The following is a 23,630-nucleotide window of genomic DNA, read 5'->3' as shown; positions in this document are numbered from 1 at the left end:
CCATTCCAGTCCAGCAGCACTCAAATAAAGGCTGTGTGTCTCCCAGCCCTTCCCTCTCAGTCACTTGGAAGCAATTATACAGATATTTTCTGCAGAGTCCTAGAATGAGGCCCCCTAGAACTTTAGTTTCTCACCTCTTGAATAAACCAGGGGCACATGTGCAAGAAGCCCACTCTTGACTTGGAGATGAGAGGTTAAGAAAGGAGAGTCCCTCATCCTGGGGCCTGTCAGGGCTGCTGTACTTACACCAGGGTCTTCATTCCTGTGTATTTCCTGGTGTTTCTCCAGATACACAGATGAGGGAGATGACCTAGGCTAAACCTGCTAATTCATTTCTGTTTATTTTATTTCCTTCCAACAACAGCACTGGCTACTTATGGGTGGGGTCATGTCTTTGCTAATCATGCTGCGTCTCCAGCATCCAGAATGGTCTCTGGTACTAATGGATGCTCATTAGTGTCTGCTGACTCAACCAAATAAAGGAGCAGAGCGCCTTCACAGGTGCCATGTGACAGACACACTCATAACATCTGTGTGGAAATCTGCAGAACCCAAGCAAATACATGGAACACCAACCTTCCCCCAGATTGTGCTCTATGCGGCATGCGCCTGTTGAGAGCAGGGCCTCTGTGTGTGTCACTGTCTCACTCCATTGGGACAGCTTTGTCAGTTGGGCCTTTGAATCCCATGAATAAAATTTGGTCACGACTTCTGGCATCCAATGAATACCATTATCTGGTTTCCCTCTGGTGCAATTAGAAGGCACCAATGAACTAACAGTGCCATTGCTTAGAAAGCAATTTCCATTCCCGTGTTCCTCACTTAATGAGTCTGTTTTCTTCTCTGGGAGCTCTCGAGGCATTTTTTTTCCCTCCCAAAGCAGCAGCATGAAATAAGATGCATTCAGTGTGTTCACTGAGCCACATTTGTCCTTCCTAGAGCTAGGTCCTGACTGCTGTACAAGACAGGGACTTCAAAACGTTTGTGGGAAATGGGATTATAAGATAGGTTGACTCCAGTACATACAAACATTTTGAAATGCATGTATAGTTTAATCACAATTTGTGTTTTCCCAAACTTGTTGAAGACTCCTTCTGCAGTCTGCTAGGGTGGCTGTAACAAAACATCGCAGACCTGTGGCATAAATGACAAAAACACATTCCTTGCAGTTCTGCAGGTGGAGATGCCTCATCAAGCCACCTGCTGATTGGGTTCCTGGGGGGTACCTGACTCAAGGTGCATTCTCACTTGGCCTTTCCTCTGTGCTGAGAGAAAGAGAGAGAGAGAGACAGACAGACACACATGTACACAAAAGCTCCCTGGTGTCACTTCTAAAGGCACTAATCCCATCAGACCAGAGCCCCAGCTTTATGATGTCATCTAAACCCAGGCCCTCCCATTAGAGGTTAGGGCTTGCCATTACTCAGAGTGATTTGGGATACATTACACACTGAATCTTTAATGGCTACAATGTGCCACTCCTGTGGCTAGAGCATGGACAAGCTCTGGACATGTCCAGGTCTGATCCCTTGTTAAGGCAGCTGCAGATAGGGCTTTTCCAGTGCTCATTTACTCTCAGTATTTGTTGGCACTGCATCCGTCATGAACTCACAGCTCCTTATTGAGGATGTACTAACTCAGAGACAGGACCTGCACATGCCGAGGGCCATCACTGGCCTGCTTCACTCATAGCTGCATCCTTGCTGCTGGCATGTTCCTAGGCCGTGACTCCTGGTGGCCTCCCTGCCTGCAGTGCTGTGTCCCACATGTCTGCTTGTCCTCATCGTTCATGTCTCAGGTAAATGTGGCCCCTCCCAGGATGTCCCTGACACTCCTCCAGGCCCCACTGCTCTGTGTCAGCCTCTTTGCTGGAATGAGGACAGCAGAGATCAGCGGTGTAGCTAGACCCACAAGAGGGCTGCCCTGGCGAATGTTGGTACATGTGTCTGGGGTGTGGTAATAGGAGACCCTCCACTTCATGCTTGCTGTTCTCAAGGCATCCTGGAAAGGCATGGCCATTACTTACCAATCACATGGAATCCTCACAGCGAACCTGACAGACAGCTCCCAGGATGGTCATTCTGATTTTATATAGGGTTGTCAGACTGCAGGCTGAAGAGGTCAGTTCACACACACAAAGGAAGGGCTGACCTTTACCCAGTGGTAGCAAAGATAGTAGGATTTCTCTTTTGCAAAATGATAAAGAAAAATCAACAAAACTAGTGAATCCGAATAAAGATTGTAGTGTGAGATAATGGTGATGAATGAAGGTACAGGTGTTTAGAAATCAGATCTGGCCTGAATTCCAATTCTTTGGTTCTGCTGCTGTTGGTTTAAGTATCTCTCTTAGATTTTCATTCTTATCTCTAAGGAGGGAGTTACTACTATTACAAGGGACTAGAAACAGTGGCAGCAATAGATTCTAATTCACTGTTAGCTGGATTTTCTGAAACTGTATTAAGAAAATTCTGTGTCTAGGTACTTTGTGTAGTTCAGCACCAAGCACCAACAAAGAGTTAACAATGTCTTATTACTGGTATAAAACGTTTGTAAGTATTTCTAGGAATGGAAATTCAAAGTTTTCTGGACTCTGAAATCTCTTAAATTATTTTATTGTTCTTGATTATAAAGGAAATTACCTGTATGAGTGCCGGAGTCCAGCTCCAGCCGAGAGTTCGGAGCTCGGGAAGGGTGCGTGAGATAGGCGTAGAAAGAAGAAGAGAGAAAGAAAGGAGAGACGGACCACTAGGATTCCTTGATCATTGTGGACCTCGCGAGAAAGCTGTCCGCTTTATTTATATAGAAGCAGTACAAAGTTTTCTTTTAGGGGCATTTTGACATAGCTTCAGGGGGGGCACAATTTAAAACTTCTTGAGAAATGATTGAGGAAGGATTCCGCATTCCTTGCTTATCTTGGTTTGCCAGTCTTCATCCGCTCTCCTCAGGTCTGGGCTCTAACCTAGGCGCCGCCTGTGACAACCAGACCCCTACCTTGAATTATGTATGGGTTAGTAAGTCCGGAGTCTTGGTCTATGGGGATTACGGGTCATTGGCACTAAAGGCCATTAGGTCAGCAAGCTCACACAGTTTGTTAACTGAACAAGCAAAGCAAGAGTTATAATGGCGGAAAGAATTGTAATTAGCAATGAGCCAAGTTTACTCCATTTATGTTTCAATTTTACAATGGACAAGTGAGTGTTTCCAAAGATAATTCTACAAATTGTTTCACCTTAAGACAGGGCATTATCCATTCCAACATTGCAGCCAAGAATTTCTCAGCAGGCAACACATCTTATTCAGTAATACACTCTTGCTACAATTCTTATTCTACAACTTGACCATCACTTAATGTGAGGAATACATCAAAAGAGAAAAAAACAAAGATCTGAGACAAAAGGTTTCAAACATTAAGTTCCTCTACAACTGCAGGTTCTACAACCTCATAAGTGATCAAACAATAATCAAAAGTATATCTTTATGATGTTAGTGAAATCAGCCTAGTTAGTGAAATCCTCTAGTTAGAAATTATGAAAGCAGCTAAAGCAACTACATTTTCTATGCTCTGAAGAGTTGCAAGGACAGGCTAACCCTTAAGGTCACAGTAACTATAATTTTTTTGCCTTAGCAGGATAGCCTTTAGGGTCCCAGTAACAGGATAGCTTTTAGGGTCACAGTAACAAGATAACTTTTAGGGTCCAGGTAACAAGATAGCTTTTAGGGTCCCAGTAGCTATATTTTTTGTCATGGCAGTTTTAACCCATACTCCCATCATTTCCATTAGTTTGTAAAATTCTTATCAAGCCATTTCCCAGAAAGCATGCTAAATGTCCGGGCCAGATTTTATGGCAATGGATAGGTACACAATAAGGTGTCTGGAAACAGCATGGGCTTGATTGTACTCCTGTGTGCAGTTAAAGGCCCACTCACCAGGACATTATCAGTAACATTAACTCTTAAGCTCATGCTGGTTGTAAAAGCCATCTCACAGGGGCAGACAGTACCTCAATATAAAATTCTTAGTGGGGTGGTTGAGTGCCCATGCGAAAGGGGGTGAAAACTGCGTCAAGGTGGTCAGAGATGAATCCGCTAGGCCCTGCCAAGTGGCTGGAAGCTCCCTGGGCCCTGCTATGCAGGGAGCTGTTCTCTTCACACCTTTGTGTTATTCACACCTATTGCACGGACCCTGGCATATGAGAGTGCTGCAAACAGTTCATGGAAAGTGAAATTAAAAGATCATCTTATTTTGGTGCAGAACTTTTTAAAAATCTGTGTATTGCTTCTTCACAATTACACATTTTCCACTCTATTTCTAAAGTCCTTCTTAGTGCACGTGGTAGATTCAGTGATGGTCAGGGCAGCGTTTTGCTAAATCCCTTCAGCTCTCTAAGGACTTGGGAGATGCTGGTGATGAAGGGGCTAAGGGAAGTTGGCACCCATGGAGAGTGGATGTGAGACTTGGTCCAGCCACCTGGGAAATAGCTCAGCCTCACCTGTTAGAGCTGCGAAAGTCCAGCAAAACCTTATGGTGTAAAATTCATAAATTACGATAGACTCAGATAATAGTACCTATGTCTGTGTAGTTTATCCAGACTTTGTCAGTTGTCATTAATATAGATATTCTATACATAGCATATATGTATGCAGATATGTATAGATATATTTTACTATGAATTTAGTACAGTTGATTCTTCCAGTCTCTGCAATTTAAATTTACTTCAGATATTTGGCTCGAAAAAATAGGGCTGATTTGCAGATCTTGCCATCATATACTTCAGAGCATATATATGTAAATTTATGTTACTTATATGCCTGGAAGTAGACTGGCCTTGCGGTACCCCTATTCAACTTTAGTAAAGAATACCTGACAATATCCAAAGAAATTGTTCCAGTGTGCTTTCCTGATGTGGGAGAATTTGGTTATTCTGCATTTTCCCAGTACTTCGTATTTTCTTTCCTTTTCTTTGTCACCCCCTCTGATGAATGTGTAGTACTATTGTATTAGGATTTATTGTGTGTTTTCCTGCTGATTGATGACATTACCTTTTAATTGTGTGGTGAGTGATTGATGTGATATTGTTTTCAAGCAAGATTTTTTTTTTTAAAGATTTATTATTATTGGAAAGCCGGATATACAGAGAGGAGAGACAGAGAGGAAGATCTTCCATCCGATGTTTCACTCCCCAAGTGAGCCGCAACGGGCCAGTGCGCGCCGATCTGAAGCCGGGAACCAGGAACCTCTTCCTGGTCTCCCACACGGGTGCTGTGTCCCAAAGCATTGGGCCGTCCTCTATTGCTTTCCCAGGCCACAAGCAGGGAGCTGGATGGGAAGTGGAGCTGCCGGGACTAGAACCGGCGCCCATATGGGATCCTGGGGCGTTCAAGGTGAGGACTTTAGCCGCTAGGCCACGCCGCTGGGCCCCGCAGGCAAGATGTTTATTATTACAGGGATCATTGGAAGTGTGACTTAGCAAGGTTAAATGGGAAATCCCAAAGTAAAGTGATGTGAGTTGAGACTCAGTTGTCCTACAGTGATACACATTCAAGAATGTGGTATTTAAAAGCAACAAGATTTAAGGCTTGTTCTTGATGCTGCCTGTTGCCATCTGGCAGCTTAGATGAAACAACTGTCCCCACTGAGCCATTGTTGGCCTCCAGACTGAGAGAAGAGAGAGGTCGCAACATGATAGATCACACTCAAACCCTTCACACTCCTGCTCACGTTCTGTTCATTGGCCAAAGCGAATTTTATCCCCAAGTCTGATGTTAATGAGTGGATTGTGCGCTGTTCCCAATGGAAGGGGTGCAGAGGAACAGGTAGGAGGTATCAATGAATAAGAGAGTGAAAAGTAACATCTGTTTTGGGCAGAATAGGCTTCTAAGGATGTCGCTCTGCTGGAGAAACCAACCAGTGTGTCAGGCTTTCTTCACCACTGTGGGGTGAGCATGCTCTGCTTCTGCACTGATGTACGTCATCACTGCTTTCGCACCTGTCAGTTTCCCTGCTTCCTCTTCTGTATCTGACTCTGTTTCAGTAACAGTAGCCTCCCTGGCAAATAGATCTTGGATGGAAGAACTTGTTTGCTGATCAGGCTGGGGGATAAAGGGCAGACATAAGCAAGTCCTGTTGTTGGCACAGACAGGAGGATCCTCAGAGGCCAGCCGTGAATGGGGCCTGCAGGGCTGAGGGAGGCCCAAGCCCAGAGTTCCCACAGAACTGGCTCTTCAGCTCATTGATTCCTTAAGCATTTATTGATTATCTGCAAATGGGCCCATCCCAGCGAAGGGACTTACCCAAAACTTGCCTAAACATGCTGCAAAGTTGCGCGGAGTGTAGAGAGGCAAAGTTTTTATCTTTCCCTTGCTTCTGACCTTGGTCCACTTCTGGCCCAGGTCTGCTCACTGGGTTGTGTCCTCTGAGTGGGTCTGAGTGCCTTTATAGGCATAGCAGGGGAGGTGGTGCTGCAGGGAACATGTGGGCTAATGCAAAACCACTGAGCCAAAGGCTATAGACAGCCTTGCTGTCCACCCTTGTTGAAAGTGAGTAGGATGACGGGAGAACCCAGCACCACCACCTGGTGCAGGTTCATTGTTAAGACGGGGCCGTTTTGTTGCTGGAGGATTGCCTCACCTCTGCCACCTTAGTGTTGTTGGCACCTTAGTGCTATTGGCGCTGGGTGTTCCCAGTGAAAATCAGACAGCAAGGCTTCAAGGGCATGGCTGAGAGGGCCCATCAGTGTCAGCAGAGAGGTGGAAGTGAGGCCATCTTATACCACTGGAGAGACAGGCCCACAAGTGGATATCCCAGGTAAGGCAGGGCAGAAGGCCACAGCTGCTGCTGCGCAGGGTGTGTTTGTGAACCCAGGAGGTCAGCCTGCAGGACCATCGTGGGGTGAGCTGTGTCCTTCCTGGGTGGGTGAGGTCACAGAGCCTGCAGAGGCAGGTCTTAGGTGATATGTGTCATTCCTGTGGAGCTGCCTTGTCCCCATCCCTCAGCCGTTACAGCCAGGCAGGTGTGGCTCCTTGGTGAGCATCCTGGAGCACCGGCCCTGCTTGATCCTGGTTCGTATCCTGCTTCAGAATGTTTCCTTCACTAGCTGCCCCATGTGAGATCTCAGTCTAAGCTTCTGAGTCTCTGCTGGCTGTGCGTGCCCCTTCCCTGCTGCTTCTCCCGTTCCCTTTTCCTTTATCATCCCCGTTGCTGCCCCAAGGCTGTCCTGGATGACCTTGCCAGTCCCTCTCTTAAGCTTCCTGTTGTCCCTGGCAGTGGTGACTTGGATCAGTTCCTTTTACCTGTGGTGTGACCAATTACAATTCAGAGAAACGAAAGCAGGAAGTAGTAAAGCAAAAGTTGGTTGAAATACGTTCTGCAGGGGAACTGGACACTTGAGAGAGCACGTGGAACCACTTCTTCTCTTTTGGGGGCTTTGATTCTGGAAGTATGAGTGGTGTTGACTAGTATGGGGCCAGGGCACTAGCGATTGTCATTTGTGATGGACACTTGGGAGTTGCAGGTCTGAGGATTCTCCACGCATGTAATTAAAACTGGACTTTTTTAGTTTTAGGCTGAGCTCCTGTTGTATCAGGATTCTTGAGCAGCAACTGAAACTGCAAGTGGGTGGGACGATCTTGGATACATCCTGGGTGAAGATTGGGGTCCCTGGTCGTCCCCTAGGATAAGGGGCTTTTGATATCCACCCCAGTTACCCATGTCTAATTAATCTGTTTGACACTACCTGCTTGACCCCTTGATCCCTGGCAAAACAACAAAGAAGGAAATCAGGGCGATGAGTTCCTCACTTGGTGCTCCATGTTGGGCATGCTGCAACAGCAGAGCACCCCCAGGGCTCCAGGGAAGCCTTATCAGCTCAGACAGGACCCACTGAGGCAGGTGTGGGATGGGGTGTGGGGAGGATGAGACCACACTTGACCTCTGTGTCAGTCTCCGCACAGGGGTACACCCACCCACACCCTTCCCCAGTCCTGGGAAACAGCCTACGGAGCCTGGGTGTTCTCTTGGTGCCTAATTGGAGTCGGGGCCAGTGCATTGCCCTGCCACAAGCCAACTGCTACTCATTAGAGTTGGCATTGAACATGCTTTCCACGCAGTCTCTCTCTGTTGACAGCAAAGAGGAGCTTTTACTGGGAACTGGGCCCATTAGGAGGCCTTTCATGGACACACAAAGGCCAGCGATGCCATTTCCCTGTCCGGAATTTCAATGAGCACCTCGGACAGCGACAGCTGGGCCAGGGCTGTGCTCTGCTCCTGGCCAGGGATTGGGGTGCACTCTCAAATGTATGTAAGGGACAGTGCTTTCCAGAGAGGCTTTCAGCCTGAACTAGGGGAGAATTTCCCAGGCTCATCCTGTTAGTAAATCCCCAGTCCTATAATCTTGTCACAGTTTTACCTGAAATTTCTTGAGAGCTACCTTTTTCTCTGTTTACTGTTCGGGTGAGCTGAATAGTGAGAGAAAATGCATTCTCACCCACCTCTTAATTAAAAGGCTCTGTGAAATGTTGCTGATTTTTCAGTAGCTTTGCTCTTAATTCCATTTCTGTTAAACAGTCTCTGGAAACGAACTGATAAACTTAAAAACTGAATTTTGCACTAAGTCAGAGTGCTTTTTGTTTTGTTGTAAAGATGTGTTTTTTATTGGAAAGGTGGATTTACAGAAAGAAGGAGAGACAGAGAAGATCTTCCATATACTGGCTCACTCCCCAAATGGCCACAATGGACAGAACTGAGCTGATCCGAAGCCAGGAGCTTCTTCAGGTCTCTCTTACAGGTGCAGGGTCCCAAGGCCTTGGGCCGTCCTCGACTGCTTTACCAGGCCACAAGCAAGGAGCTGGATATGAAGTGGAGCAGCCGGGATGTGAAGCAGTGCCCATGTGGGATGCTGGTACTTGCAGACTGAGAATTAGCCAATGGAGCCATTGTGCCAGTCCCCAGGACTGTTTTTTATGAAGAATCAGCTCTAACTCAAATATAGAGGATGAACTGTATTCTCATTTAGAATATACGCTGTATTATTTTGTTACCGCTCACATGTTAAGTGTTTCATTAATGATGATCTTTACTATCTTTAAAAGACCTATTTGAAAGCAAAGTGATAGAAAGAGAAAGTGAAGGAAAGTGAGAGATCTTCCATTTGCTGGTTCACGCTGCAGGTGACAGCAACAGAGAGGAGCCAGGGAATCCATCCAGATGTCCTACAGAGACAGCGGGGACCCCCACTTTTGGGCGACCCTCCAATACCTTTGCAGGTTCACCAGCAGAGAGATGGATCTCTAACAAAATTCATCCTGCTGTTCCAGCCAGTGCCTATACATTCCTCAGAATAAACAGTGATGTCCCAGATAAGCTTCAGTCTTAAAGGGGTAAACTTACCTTTCAAATCAAGTTATAAAATATATTAACATTCCCCTTTCTGTTCAACTTTTGATTTATTTTTTTAAAAAATTTATTTATTTTTATTGGAAAGGCAGATATACAGAGAGTAGAAGAGACAAAGGAAGATCTTCCATCTGATGGTTCACTCCCCAAGTGGCCACAACAGCTAGAGCTGAGCTGATCCGAAGCCAGGAGCCAGGAGCTCTTCCAGGTCTCCCACATGAGTGCAGGGTCCCAAAGCTTTGGGCCATCCTCAACTGCTTTCCCAGGCCACAAGAAGGGAGCTGGATGGGAAGCGGGGGCACTGGGATAAGAACTGGTGCCCATATGGGATCCTGGCGTGTGCAAGGCGAGGACTTTAACCACTATGCTATCACGCCGGGCCCTTGATTTATTTTTGAATTTGAGAGCCTGAGACAGACAAACAGAATTCCTTCTTCTGGTTCATTCTACAAATGCCTGCAACAAGCAAGGCTGGGTTGGGCAGAAGCTTGAAGTCAGTAGTGAGGGGTCTGTATTGAGGGGTGGCAGGAATCCAACTGTTTGAGCTGCCAACTGCTGCTGCTAGGCCACATAGCCACTTACACTTTGCTTTTTTTAATTTTTAGAATTTATTTGTAAGACAAACCCATCCCCTGCCCAACATACGCACAGAAAGGTTGAGAGAAGAGGGAGGGAGAGAGGGAGGGAGGGAAGGAGGGAGAGAGGGAGAGAGGGAGAGAGAGAGAGAGAGAGAAAAAGTGAGAAAATGAGTGAAACAGAGATCTTCTGTCTGCTAGTTCACTCCCCAAATGCTTGCAACAGCTGGGGCTGGACCAGGCTGGAACTGCAAACTGGATACCCCATCCAGGCCTCCCACAGGGGTGACAGGGACCCAAGGATTTGAACTTTGATCTGCTGCCTTACAAGGTGTGTACCATAGGAAGCCGGATTGGGAACAGAGACAAGACTCAAGCAGGCGCCCCAGGGTGGGATGCAGACAACCCAAGCAGCCACTTAGCCAGCTGTGCCATCACACCTACCCCACAAACCTTGCTTTTTGATGTGCTTCTCACATGGTTCTTCCTTAACTGCTTTCTCCTCTATTGGTTTTTTTTTCCCTTCTTGGTTTTTCTTTCTTTCTCTCATTGCTTCAATGTGTTGTTCTATTTTCACCAATCACAATAGTGCGTAAACCATTACGTGCGTGTTGTTGGCTCACTTCCTTTTCTCAGTGTCCCTTTTATTAAAATTCTACATGCGTGCTCCCGTGGTGGGACCTAGTGTAGTCGCAGGCAGTGGTCCGTGGACTTTTGGTGCTGTTTACCTCTTGGGTGAGCTCCTTTTCTACAACAAGGCCACTGTGGAGTCTGGGAAGCGAGGTGTAAGGATTTTTGCTAGAGATTAAACTATTTCTGAAAATTTGTGGGTTCAACTCCTCCTCTGGATTTTGAGTCTATTTAGTATACTACTTAAGTTCCCTATTCTTAATTTAATGAGTTATTTTTATTCCCCTGATGGTGGTACCGGGCTGCAAGCATGTTCATTTATCCAAAGGTAGATAATATCAGAGAACTTGATAAGATCAGCGTCTGTTCTGGTGCTTTGTGTACTTAAGTTCGGAGGGGGAAAGAGGTGTGGATGTTTGGCACAGTGATCCGGTCACTCCTTTGGGATACCTCCATCTCGTCTTGGAGTGTGTGGCTTCGAGTTCTGCCTTTGCTTCTGGCCATACTTCGTGCTGATGCACACTGAAAAGCAGCAGGAATGGCTCAGGTGTTTGGGTTGCTGCCGTCCACAGGGAAGGCAAAGACTAAGTTCCCGGCTTCTAGCGCCAGCCATTGCCAACGTCTGGGGAGTGAACCAGTGAATGGAAGAGCTCTGCCTTTCAGAAATGAAAAATGTACATTTTAGGGCCCGGCGCAATAGCATAGCAGTTAAAGTCCTCGCCTTGAACACACCCAGGATCCCTATGGGCGCCGGTTCTAATCCCGGCAGCCCCACTTCCCATCCAGCTCTCTGCCTGAGGCCTGGGGAAAGCAGTTGAGGATGGCACAAAGCCTTGGGACCCTGCACTCATGTGGGAGACCTGGAAAAGTCTCCCAGCTCCTGCCTTCGGATTGGCTCAGCTCTAGCCGTTGTGGCCGCTTGGGGAGTTAACCATCAGATAGAAGATCTTCCTCTCTGTCTTTCCTTCTCTCTGTATATCTGCTTTTCCAATAAAAATAAACCTTAAAAAAGAAAAAAAGTACATTTAAAAATTAACAAATAAAAGAGAAATGTAAAAAGTAGGGAAGAGCTAACCACTCTGCTGTGTAAATGGTCAGTTATTCTCTAAGTCCATGGTAGAGAATAAAAAGAGAAACATTTTCAGCATTTTATATGCAACAGCTTGCTCCAAATGAAGCAATGTACTTAATTCACAAAGTCACATTTTTATTAATAAAAACGAGCTTGCAACGCATTAAATGAGTGCTGGATGGTGTTGCTGTTTGTGTCACGTGATACTCCAGTGCCTGGGTGTGCAGTCTGAGGGACGGGTGCCTGCACACTCTAGCAATGTAGTATAGGGAGTGTCATGCCACAGTGAAGCCTCAGAAAACAAGACTTTCATCATTGCAGCCAAAATGTCTAAAATTTTACACACAGACTCAAAGAATCCCTTCTCGTGCGGTTTCATTAGTAAGGAAAGTCCAAAATAGGCAAATCTGGAAGGATAGAAAGTAGGTTAATGACTGCTTAGGGCTTGGGAGGCGCTCAGTGAAGTGGCGGCAGCAAGGAAAGCTGGAAGGTTAGGTAGGAACGCTGTCCATCCAAGTGTGAGAGGCAGACAGAGAGCAAGCGAGATCGCACCCACTGACTCACTTGCAAGTGCTCCTACTCATGGAACTGGTCAGGCTCAAACCAGGAACTGGAAACATTTTAGATCTCCCAAATGGAACGGGGGACTCAGTTACTTGAGTTGCTACAAGATGTGATTTAAATGTATAGTAATCACCTTTATTACTTAAAATAATGTGTTCTGGGGCCAGCACTGTGGCATAGTGAGTAAAGCTGCTGCCTACCATGCCAACATTACTTACGAGCATCGGTTTGTGTCCTAGTTGCTCCATTTCTGATCAAGATCCCTATTGGGTCCCTGCATCCATGGGGGAGGCTCAGAGGAAGCTCGTGGATCCTGGCTTTGGATGGACCCAGCTCCAGCTGTTGTAGTCATTTGTGGAATGAGCCAGCAGATGCAAAATCCCTCTCTGTCTCTCTCCTTCTGTCTCTAACTATTCCTTTCAAATAAATAAATAAACCTTTTTTTTAAAAAAAAAAGGAAATAAAGTAGTGTGTTCTTTAATATCTTTTTCAGCAAGTAAGAAGAAAACATTGTGAGGAGATGAGACAAAATTTATCTATTCTATGCCACTCATTTCAGCTGTTGAAGGGAAAGGGCAGACTCTTGCTGTCGAAGTCATGCTGATGGGTGCTGTTGGAAATGAGGAGATGCAGTGGCCATGAGATATGGCGGTCCTTGAACTCTCCTGGAGGCAGGCATCTCATGGGCCCCTGCATGTCTTGCTTCTCGTCCAGCCTGGGAAAGTTTCGCTTTGACAGTGCTGCTTACATCAGAGCAGAGTTTGCATTTGCTGTCCAGTGGGAACTGTGACAGCTTTATTGTTCTTGTGTCGAGAAAAATTTCTCCCTGGCCTCTGCCTGTCGTCGGCTGGACCTGAGAATTCAGCTGGCAGGAGACATAAAACCACACAGACAACTTACAGATCACTTAGGGCAGGAGATGACAGATTGTTGAAGACATACCGAGGCAGAGGGATGTGGCTGTGGGGCGGTGAGTGGTAGGTAAAGTCCGCTGAGAAGCACTGGTGGGAGACAGAGGTTGTGTGGGTGCATTAGCGTGTGTGGGTCTGGTCAGCAGTGGCTGGCAGGGTGCGGTGATGCGGTGTGCTTCCTTTCCTGGCACAGTGAGGGTAACTTGCCCAAGGGATTGTGTGTCGGGAAGAAAAGGGCTCTGCAAGCCCTCCTTGAATCTGCAGCGCCTTTGGCTCAAGACAGGAAGAACACCAGCCCGTCCTGGCCAACACTGCTAACTTATAGCTGAAACTGCTGTAATTCACTGAGTTAAAGTGTGCCATGCAGTGATTTTTGGTATTGCCGCATATAAAATACTCTTAAAAATTTAATGGAGACTTTATGATGGACCATATCAATCAGTGGACGACCTCATCGAGCGAAACTGGCAGCGATTCATAACCGGAGAACTATTAACACCACTCGAGCACATATCTCAGAGCATGCCCCACATCCGGGACTTGGGGTGGGCGGGAAACCGGGTGGGGCTTCCCCCTCAATATCCCCCTTTGCCTCAGATACAAGATGGAAACAATGTGGACATAGTAGTATTACCCACTTCCCTATCCCCCTGAACCTTTTTTTTTTTCTTTTTTTCTTTTCTTTTTCTTTCTTTAACTGTAATTAACTATGTAAAGATTGTCAACAACACAATAAAAAAAAATTTATGAAAAAATATACATGTTAAAAGAAAACTGTACATACTTTTCAAGTTATTTCTGCACAAAAAATCAACTCATCATTTAATGCCATTGCCAGCAGGCTTTGTGATGTGTCCTCATATTTGGGAGCCTTGCCATAGTCGATATCAGAACATTTTCATCTCGAAAATGGATTCCAGGGGCCCAGCGCAGTGGCTCAGTGATGCATTCTTTGCCTTGAACGCACCAAAGTCCCATAAGAGCACTGTTTTGTGTCCCAGCTGTTCCACTTCCAATCTAACTCCCTGCTTGTCGCCTGGGAAAGCAATAGAGGACGGCCCAAAGTCTTGGGACCCTGCACCCATGTTGGAGAGCCAGAAGAAGCTCCTGGCTCCTGGCTTCGGATCAGTTCAGCTATGTTCATTGCAGCCATCTGGGGAGCGAATGAATGGACAGAAGATCTTTCTCTCTGTCTCTCCTCTCTGTAAATCTGTCAGCTGTCTTCAGCTCCCTTCCCTCATCCACTCATAGTTAACCAGGACTTGATCCACTTTTTAGAACCCTTGCATCTGCCCACTCTGGTTCGCTTTTTATATTGCTATCTGAATCTCATGGTCCAGCTTGCCCTCTGCCCTTGGGAGAGGCCTATGGTTGGGTATGTGGTATAGTCCCTTTCATCCCTCCTCCCCCATACAAACGTGTTCTCTCTTTTAAATGGATTTATTTATTTACTTGAAAGTCATAGAGGAAGAGAGATATAGACAGAAGCCAGGAGAGAGAGCTTCCATCTTTTGGTTCATTCCTGCAAGAGACCACAGTGGCCAGGACTGAACCAAGCAGAAACCAGGGGCTTCATCTAGGTCTTTCCTGTGGGTGCAGTAGCACAAGCACTTAGGCCATCCTCCACTGGTTGGATACTTTTGCAGGAAGCTGGACTGGATGTAGAACAGTTGGAACTTTAACCCAAGGGGAGATGCTGGTGTCGCCAGCAGTTGCATTAACTGCTATACCACAACACTTTTCTCAACTTGGTCACTTTCTACTACGCATGAAAACTTTTCCAGTGATTTGGTCGTTAGAGGCCTCTGGAAGTCAAGGCTGCCAGGGAGGTGTTAGGCCCTGAGGGAATGGAGACTCATCAGCATATAGGCCTGGGGAAACAGCCTGGGGAGAGCGAGTCCACAGACTGAGGGAGAAGGGCTTGCTGCGGACCTGACACCTGACAGCCAGGCCTAGTGGCTGGGAGCCAGTTATGGGCTGCACAGGGACAGGCAGCCAAGTGGGAGCTGGAGAAAGAGATTCCGCAATCGTCCAGACCTTGGAGGAAGCCCAGTGAGAGGAAGGCCCTGATGGGACCTCCATGGCCAGTGGCAACAACTTTGACAAGGTCAGGTTCAGTTACTGAGTGCAGTGGAATGGAGGAGATCAGTGAACATGAGGATGTGATCAGGAGGCGCATCGCCTCGTCTCCCCGCGCCCTCACCCAGGGAAACGGGAGGTGAGGTTGCAGGCAGGGATTGATAGTGGCAGAAGGGAGAAGTAGAAAACTTACTACCCCGTGACCACTGGACACCATGTAAGGGCCATTTGAATTTTAGAGATTCAGGATGTGTCTTCTTTTGATTATTTTTAATTGAGAGGAAGAGAATGAGTGAGCTCTCCCACTCAATGGTTCCCTCCCTGAACGCCTAGAACAGTCAGGGCTTAGGCTGCAAACTCAGTTCAGGTTTCCAGTGGAGGTGGCAGGGACCTAGCTAGCTGAGCCATCACCATTGCTTCAGCAAGGACCTGGAGTCAGGAGCTGTGAATCAACCCAGCACTCAGCTTTGGGACACACGTCTCCTACCCAGTATCGTCAACAGCAACATGTCTGGCTGTTTAATTGATATTATTTAGGAGATTTATTAATTCACTTATTCGAAAGGCAGTGAGTGAGTGAAACAGAAGAGAGAGAGAGAGAGAATTGCCCATCTAGTGGATTACCCCCCAGACATCTGCAACAGCTGGAACTGGGCCTGACACTGCTGGGTGGGAAGTGATGCCCACTCTGCCCTCCACTTCCAACCCCTCCAGCTTCCCCACCTGGCCCAGTCCACTTTGCTGCCTTCTCCAGGATCTGAGACTCCTACGTGGGCCAAACAATGACTCTTCCCTGTCACTTTTTATGGGACACATCAAGAGCGCACAGTCGGTTTGCTGTATCATTTCTTTTTTGGTCTTTTCACAAGTCTGTTTAGTTGCTGCTATTCTTATGAGGATGTTGCTGTGTATTACTGTTAGTATTACCTTGGTCATCACATCCTCCGAGGACTGGCAGTCTGTTCTAAGCTGCCCCTTCATCACACACTCCCCCCACCCACCAGCTTTTCCTCCCATCTTCAGCCACTTGACCCGTGGGAGTGCTAGCCACTGCTCTGTCCCCTTGAACTCTTTCTTCTTGCAGTCTGCCTTCCCAGCTGTCAAGTTCACTGGTCAAAAACACAACCCGAGCTTTATTTAACAGGCATTGCCTGTTCCCCAGAATCCTGTGTGGTAGAAGTTCCTTCAGACTCTCTTACTTTGCTCCAACTGCTGTGTTTCCTAAACCACAGCCTAGGTAAGAACTTCAGAGATTCCAAACACTGAAAGTGTATGGCTTCCTCCTCCTACCCCAAGGCTAGCAGTGCCAGCCTGTGGTTTACCCATTTCATTAGGAAATAACACCTAAGTGTAAGTGTATGCAACCAATAATGGGCACCGCAGGGTTTCTCTGCCCTTTCTGTTGCTGTTCCAGCTTGGTGGGGAAGCCTGTCAATACCCCCGGTGTGTCTCTGCTGTATTCATAGTTAAGTCTGTACTGTCAGTTCTCCAATTGCAAAAGTCTGGAATCAAGTCCATCTCTCTGTTTTAACAAGTGCCAGGATAACTTTTCCTCTCTGGTATTCTGCCTTCATTCAGAGTTGACAACCCTTATTGTCCCTAGACCCTGAGCTGATTGATCACTGTTGAGAAGAAGCAGTGTCTGTCTTAGAGTGACTTGTTTGTTGCCCAGGAAGTGATTCGCGAGATTTTAAGTTGGGGATTTGCTATTTTCATGTGAGCGGAGGCAGAAGCAGGGTGGCCTGCACCTTGGGATCAGATCATAAAGAAAACAATTGCCGTCTTCAGGCAGAGGGGAGATGAAGAAGTCAGGCTCACAGGGGGCTGTTTGTAGTCAAGGTGGTCAGACCAGGGCCATCCAAAGGCTGGCACAGGAGAGCCAGGTATCCTCTTAGGGTGGGCCTTCCTGGGGACAGAGAACTGTAACACATGTGCAGCACCTGTGGGAAGCACTCTGCCACCTGTCCAGGTAGTTCTGGCCCCATGAGTTATTTGGCATTCCTACCATGCACACCCTGAGTGACCTCAAAGAGCAGACTTTGTGTCTCTCAGTTCTGGAGGCCAGAGGTGTAGGTGTCAGCAGGACTGACTCCCTCTGACAACTATAGGGAGAAACAGCCCTTCCTTTTGTAGCTTCTGTTGCTGCCGGCCACTTCCTCGGCCTACCTTCAGGCTTTACCCCCCTGGCCACATGTCCATCACTTCCCTCTCCCTTTTCCCAGAGTCTTCTCTCTGGGCAGGTGCATTTCTCTGGCCAATTTTTGCCCTTTCCTCAGAGCACCTGCAAATCAGATTGAACTGTGTTTAATGACCTCATTTCAAATACTTTGGCCCTGCTCAAGACCCGGGGCTGCCACATGGCTTCTGGGGAGATGCTGCTCAGCATGCTTCTGAACTTAGTAGGTGAATAGTCCAGGCTTCTTCTATGTCTGCGTATTTCCATCAGCTTTGTGTTAGGGAGGTAAATTCCTGTCGTAAACAGCAGCACTGTGTTCCATGTCAGTCCTACATTTCATGCCAAAGGTGGTTAGTACATTATGGCCTGAAGCACAAGTTATCAGGATTCACCTGGTCCCCTTAGATTACACACAAATATTGCATAAGAATATGTGCAGTTTGGCTTTTACAATTCTCTCCCCCAAAACACACACACATTTTTCTTTGCTTGAAAGAGAAACCAATCTAGGGCCTGGTGTGATAGCATAGTGGCTGAATCATTGTCTTGCATGTGCCATGATCCAATTTGGGCGCCGGTTCATGTCCCGGCTGCTCCAGTTCCCATCCAGCTCCCTTCTTGTGGCCTGGGAAAGCAGTCAAGGATGGCCCAAAGCCTTGGGACCCAGTACCCGAGTGGGAGACTCACTCCTCGCTCCTGGCTTGGGATTGTTTCAACTCTGACCGTTGCGTCCACTTGGGGAGTGAGTCAGTGAACTAATGATCTTTCTCTCTGCATCTCCTTCCCTCTGCAGATCTGCCTTTCCAGTAAAAATAGATAAATCTTTAAAAACAAACAAACAAAAGAAATAGAAGCCAATCTCACAAATTCTGATTTACGAAAGAACGTCTGTATCCACTCTCCACAGCTAAGGATAAGCTACTGTGGGAATGTCCCTGCCCGTCATATTCCAGGGCATTGTGTGTTTTGAACCATAGCACAGCTTGACTTTTACAGGAGTTTAGGGGAAAAAAAATATTTTCCTGATTCGCCTGATTGATATCCTGTACCTTTTGCACAGACAACCTAGGAGTACTTGTTTGCTGTTGAAAAGAAATTCTGATGGTTCAGATGGATAGAAAATCAAAGCAACAGGCTCCTCTGGTCATTGCCTTGGCATCTCCCTGTGGCCCAACACACACCTCCTCCAGGGCTTTCCTACGGATGTTATGGGAACATGAAAGTGTAAGAGGTTGTGTGTGACCCCTCTGATTTGTAACAGAACAGATCCTATTGTGGAGACTAATGTGTAGCTTGATTTTTACGTTTAATAGTACATCGTATCTAGTTTTCTGTAACTTTATAATATCACACTTGGTGGGTGCATCCCTGTTTCCTTATTCCCCCCAGAGTGAACATTTAGATGAATTGCAGTTTAAGAATTTATTTACCTCTGAAACCTACCTAAGGATGAGTTTCCAACTGTCAGATTCCTAAGGCTGTGTGCATAGGTACTTTGAAATTTTTGACAATTGTGATCGATTTGCCATTCGTGAAGGGCAGTGCCAGTTCCGTCTGATGCAGAGTTTTTACTGTGGAATTGAACCATCAGGGTTGTGTGCTTGATTGAGGGCAGTTCTCAGCGGCCTTTTCTTATGTGCTTTCAGAACAGTGAGATGGTGGAGCTGCAGCGGGCGCGGATGAAGGATGAGATCCGAGAGTACAAGTTCCGGGAGGCCCGGCTCCTGCAGGACTACACGGAGCTAGAGGAAGAGAACATCACGCTGCAGAAGCTCGTGTCCACGCTGAAGCAGAACCAGGTGCGCTCTGGGGCAGGGTTGCGGCGGGGGAGCCAGAGAGGCCAGTGGCGAGGGTGGAGGTGCCTCCTCACCTCTGCAGAAGCAAGGAACCTGTGGAATCTTCTGTAGTCCTGAGGTTCTGGCACCGCCCAGCCTCCTATCTCAGCAAAAGAGCGCGTTTTGGTAGGATAGTTTCTGCTAGAGCTTTACTGGGGAAGATCCTGGGCGCCAGATTACACTTGAGATCTGGGTTCATTTACTTCAGTCAGGTACACCGTAAGCAATAGAACCTGATGACCTCATCTCTAAACTTGGATTTATTTTTCTCTGAAGTGAGGCTCTGATAGCTTAATGTATCTGACTTGATTTGCATTGTGTTTCTTCTTAGTCTTGAGTTATTAGCATTCTAGATCTGTCATTTTAGAATGATTTATTTGTGAGTACAGCTATTTGATTAAGCAGAGGTGAACGGGAGGTTGAAGTTCTTCTCAAGGGGCTTCCTCAACCATAACCTCCACCCTGTCTAAATGCAGCTGTGAGCCTGGAACTGTGTGCCTGGCGCTGTGCTGGGCAGTGAGGGATGAGAGCTGGGCCGCACTCCTCCGTCTGCCCAGAAGCCAGCCCACACCTATGCCTCTTCCTTTGCTCCCTTCCCAACTTGATACCTTCATCCCAAACACAGTTTTCTTAGGTCCAAGGATTAAGAGGAAAAGAGAGAAAGGAAAAAAAAATACCCAAGTGTTGACCATTATGGTTTAATTTTCTCATCTCTGCTGTTTCCCCTGACTTTGGAATATGGAGCCAGTAGGAGAGCAGTTTCAGCTTGTCTGGAAAACAAAACAAAACAAAACAAACAAAACAAGCTGGCAGAGTACCCCCATGTGCCAAGTCACTGGCCGTGCTGAGTGATGGCAGCTGTGTGGGCATCCCAGGTCGAGCTGTGACTCGGGTAAATGATCTCACAGGCGGGACATTTGCACTGAGCTGGATTTAGAAAATGCTCCCCAAACATTCCTTAAAATAAGTAGGACGTTTTCCAAGTTTGTTTTGTGAGTCGCTGGTGAAGAATTCAAGGATCTGACACAGATGAAAATATCTCAAGTGGGCATTGCTTCCAGCTGGTTGCGTCCTGCAATCCAAGCTGCTGCCCACACCAGCAGGGGCCTGGGTGGTCTCCTAACAGGGTTCTGGAGGGTCCTGGAAGACAGCCCTGGTGGAGTGGACACATCCTTGGCTCTCAGAGCCTCTCCATGGGGATCCCTGTGTGGAGCCTGTGGGAACCCAATGGTTAACTACGAAGAGTTGGTTCTCCCGCCCTACCCTGAATGGGGAACAATTCCTGCATCTCTTTTATTTCTAAATGTCATATGGTAATTTCTCAATTAACTGCCCAATTATTTCAAAATTGGTTTTTGTTCAGGGAGCCACTTTGGCTTAGCTCTTGACCAAGGGATGCCCTGTGTGTAGGTCTCTCCCAGTTAAGGAATTGCTGCCCCCCACTATTGGCCTTTGTTTATAGAGGCTGGCAGCTATTGTGAATTCTCTGATTACTATGAGTTCAATGTAGTATTTAAACACAAGCACCACAATTTTTTTTTTTTTCGGATGACAATAGCTGGCATTCTTCATCAAACTGGCCTGAATTCCAGTCTGCACTTGTCAATTGATACCTTTGGAGCTGGCTTACAGAATCAAAGCTGACATTCATCCAGCCAATCAAACCAAGGGTTTAAATCTTAGTGGGCTCTGTTTTACAGTGTGGGCCTATGCATTAAACAGAGGTTCTTCTGCATGGTAGTCCTTGACAATCAGAGCATACTTGATCCTTGACAGACTTGACTGGAGGGCAGTCCATTTCATTCTCTCACTGGCTGTTGTCTGTGCCCAGGGAGAGACCAGAAGATGCCAAGCCTCCTGACCCAGGGGCTGAGTCTCCCTCGGAACCAGCTGCAGCATGGTGCCGCTGCTGGCCCTGCAGACAGGCCTCTGCCGTCACAGCCCTCTTCTGTGCCCTACTGGCTGGGCACTCCTGCAGCCAGGTTTCATGTTTCAGACAGCAGAGTTTCCACCTTTGTAAAATATTCAGTTGAGAAAAGATTGTTCCTTCTGAGATGTGTTTCTTTAGCTCTCTTTATTGATGTTTTTCTAAATAATAGTTGCCTAATGAGCACCTCTTACTCCCTCTAGTGTCTGTTAGTTGATTTGTTCTCTATCTCCTTCCACTAAGATTTAGCACCTGCAGCGTAAGGTGGCCCTCAGTGGGTGTTTAAGGAATCCCTGCTGGAAGAATAAAGCATTTTTTTGTTCTACACTTGATCTAAGCCAAAAGGTCAGGCAGTGCTAGCAGCCGTTTTCTTTCTCTTACACTCATATTTCAGTTTAGAGAGGAAACTAAAAACCTCAGATTATCATCAACTATTTCAGTTTTTATTTGTAATCCTGAATGTAAAATATGAGGGAGCACTAGTGACTTATTTCAGAAAGTTGAGCCCAGGCTACCTCTGTGCGAACCCTGGAGGAAGCTCCTGGCCCTGGCTTCAGTCTGCGTCAGCCACATGGAGAGAGAACCAGAGGGTGGAAGGCCTCTCTCTGTGCAATTCTACCTTTTTTTAAAAAATATGTTTTTTAAGAAAAGATAAAGCAATATGTTAGCAATAAGTGCAGTAAGCTTTCAGTTTCCCAAGAAAGCACCAGAAAGATCTATCAGTCAAATGAAGCAACAGACATCTTGTAGTAATGTCTCAGAAAGGGAGATTTTAGGACAGGGCGGTCACGTACTAGGACACTCCTGGTCAGAGGAATTGCTGTTGAAGCCAAAGCTGAGTCTGTATGCCAGTCGCTGGCATGAGTAGTGGGAGCAAGCAAGGTTTGCTTTGAGTGCAGAGCAGGGCGTCAGGCAGCTGTGGCTCTGCTCCCAGGGTCCCAGGGGAAGGTGGGGCAGTGCAGGATTAGCTCCTGTACTGGTCTGTAGTGCCTGTGGCCTGCCTTTGGTTAGTCAGTGATGGGCACCAGCGTGTTTCCTATGTAATGGCATACTGGGCCCAGTGTCTAGGCTCCAGGCCTCGATGGACATTGGTTTGTCTGATCAGGTGCTGGGGTTTCTAGCAGTTTCTCAGAAAAGAGCCTGGCCTTGGCTGTCGAGTTTTGGTGCTTGGGGCCTTCTGAGAGGAAATCTCACTCTTCTGCCACCCCCACGCCACTTGTGTAGTTTGCTGAGTTCATCTCTAGCCAAGCATTGACTTGGATCATCAAAGGGAAGACCGAGGCTCTGATGAACTTCAGTTACCATAGGAGGCGACATGGGGCCTGTTAGAGTCTCCAGCAGAGCTGGAAGGCTCGGGCTCGCTGATGGAGCTTCCGAAGCTGAATTGGAGTACAGGGTTGCTGAGCAGGAGAGATGGAGTTCATGGCCACCTCTTCTAGTAGTAGCTGGTGGCCCTGGTGCCCAGCATTGCTGACACCAGGACAAGAAGGACCACAGCCCCAGTATCACTGCACACAGGCAGGAAGTTGTTGGTTTTAGTTTGTAGAGACATGACGGTGAAAGGGAAAAAGAAACAATGAGCTCCGTGTCGCTCACATCTCCTGCCCAGAGCTGAAGTGCTTAGCAACACTCCGTCCTCTGTTTCCCCAGCCCATAGCTTTGTGAAAGTGAATAATTGAATCTTGTTTCTATTCTGAACAACGTTCCCTCCGGGGACACGTTGCTGTGTCAGGAAATAGCCTTAGAGACCTAGGAATGTTTGCAGTATTTCCTTTAAACACTGTTGCAGGGGTATTTCTCCAGGAGGCCAGATGCTTGAAGAATTTTGTTTATTTAAAAGGCAGTGTTACAGAGAAGGAGAGAGAAACAGAGAGAGACAGAGATCTTCCATCTGCTGGTTCACTGCATGAACTACCACAGTGGCCAGTACTGGATCAAACTAAAGCCAAGCAGCAGGAGCTTCTCCTGGGTCTCGCATGCGGGTCCACGGGCCCAAACACTTGGGCCATCCCCTGCTGCTTCCCAGCACATTAGTAGGGAACTGGATGGCAAGTAGAACAGCTGGGACTTGAATCAGCATTCATATGTGATGCCAGCATTGTAGGTGGCACTATGCCATAAGGCTGGACCCCAAATATGTCTTTTAAAACAAAATATATGTTCCCTGGGATAAGGCACATGACAAACTGTCACTCTGTGTAGGTGAATGATCAAAGTTGTGTGTTAGATTGGGTAACGCAAGGCCAAATTAAGAACTTTGGGTGTCCTGGGCTCTGCAAACATTGTGGTGCCTGCTCCCATCACTGAAACAAGGCTCCCCAGCCTCGGAGCTGCCACACGGAAACCCAGCCAAGCGCTGGTGCTTCTCAGGATGATTCTGATACCAATTCATTGCCTCCTTGTTCTCTTTGCTGGGTCTCATGCTTGGCTGGGGCTCTGCTCCTGTGGTGCCACCACACTCCAGGGCACA

At 47.1% G+C, this 23,630-nt stretch overlaps 1 protein-coding gene across 3 annotated transcripts in view; it reads left to right on the top strand.

The window, feature by feature from the left end:
- The window catches only part of BICD1 (BICD cargo adaptor 1), a 162,023-nt gene that overhangs the window by 95,598 nt on the left and 42,795 nt on the right, over nt 1-23,630 (top strand). For all 3 annotated transcript variants that reach the window (XM_058655878.1, XM_058655877.1, XM_058655879.1), the window contains exon 3: nt 19,045-19,197. In XM_058655878.1, coding sequence (XP_058511861.1) covers nt 19,045-19,197 — 153 coding nt within the window. The remainder of the gene's footprint in view (nt 1-19,044; nt 19,198-23,630) is intronic.

The sequence above is a fragment of the Ochotona princeps genome, chromosome 27, assembly GCF_030435755.1.
Source record: "Ochotona princeps isolate mOchPri1 chromosome 27, mOchPri1.hap1, whole genome shotgun sequence".
Lineage (NCBI taxonomy): Eukaryota > Metazoa > Chordata > Mammalia > Lagomorpha > Ochotonidae > Ochotona > Ochotona princeps.
Note: the sequence above shows the minus strand (reverse complement) of the source record. Positions and strands in the feature narration are given on the sequence as shown.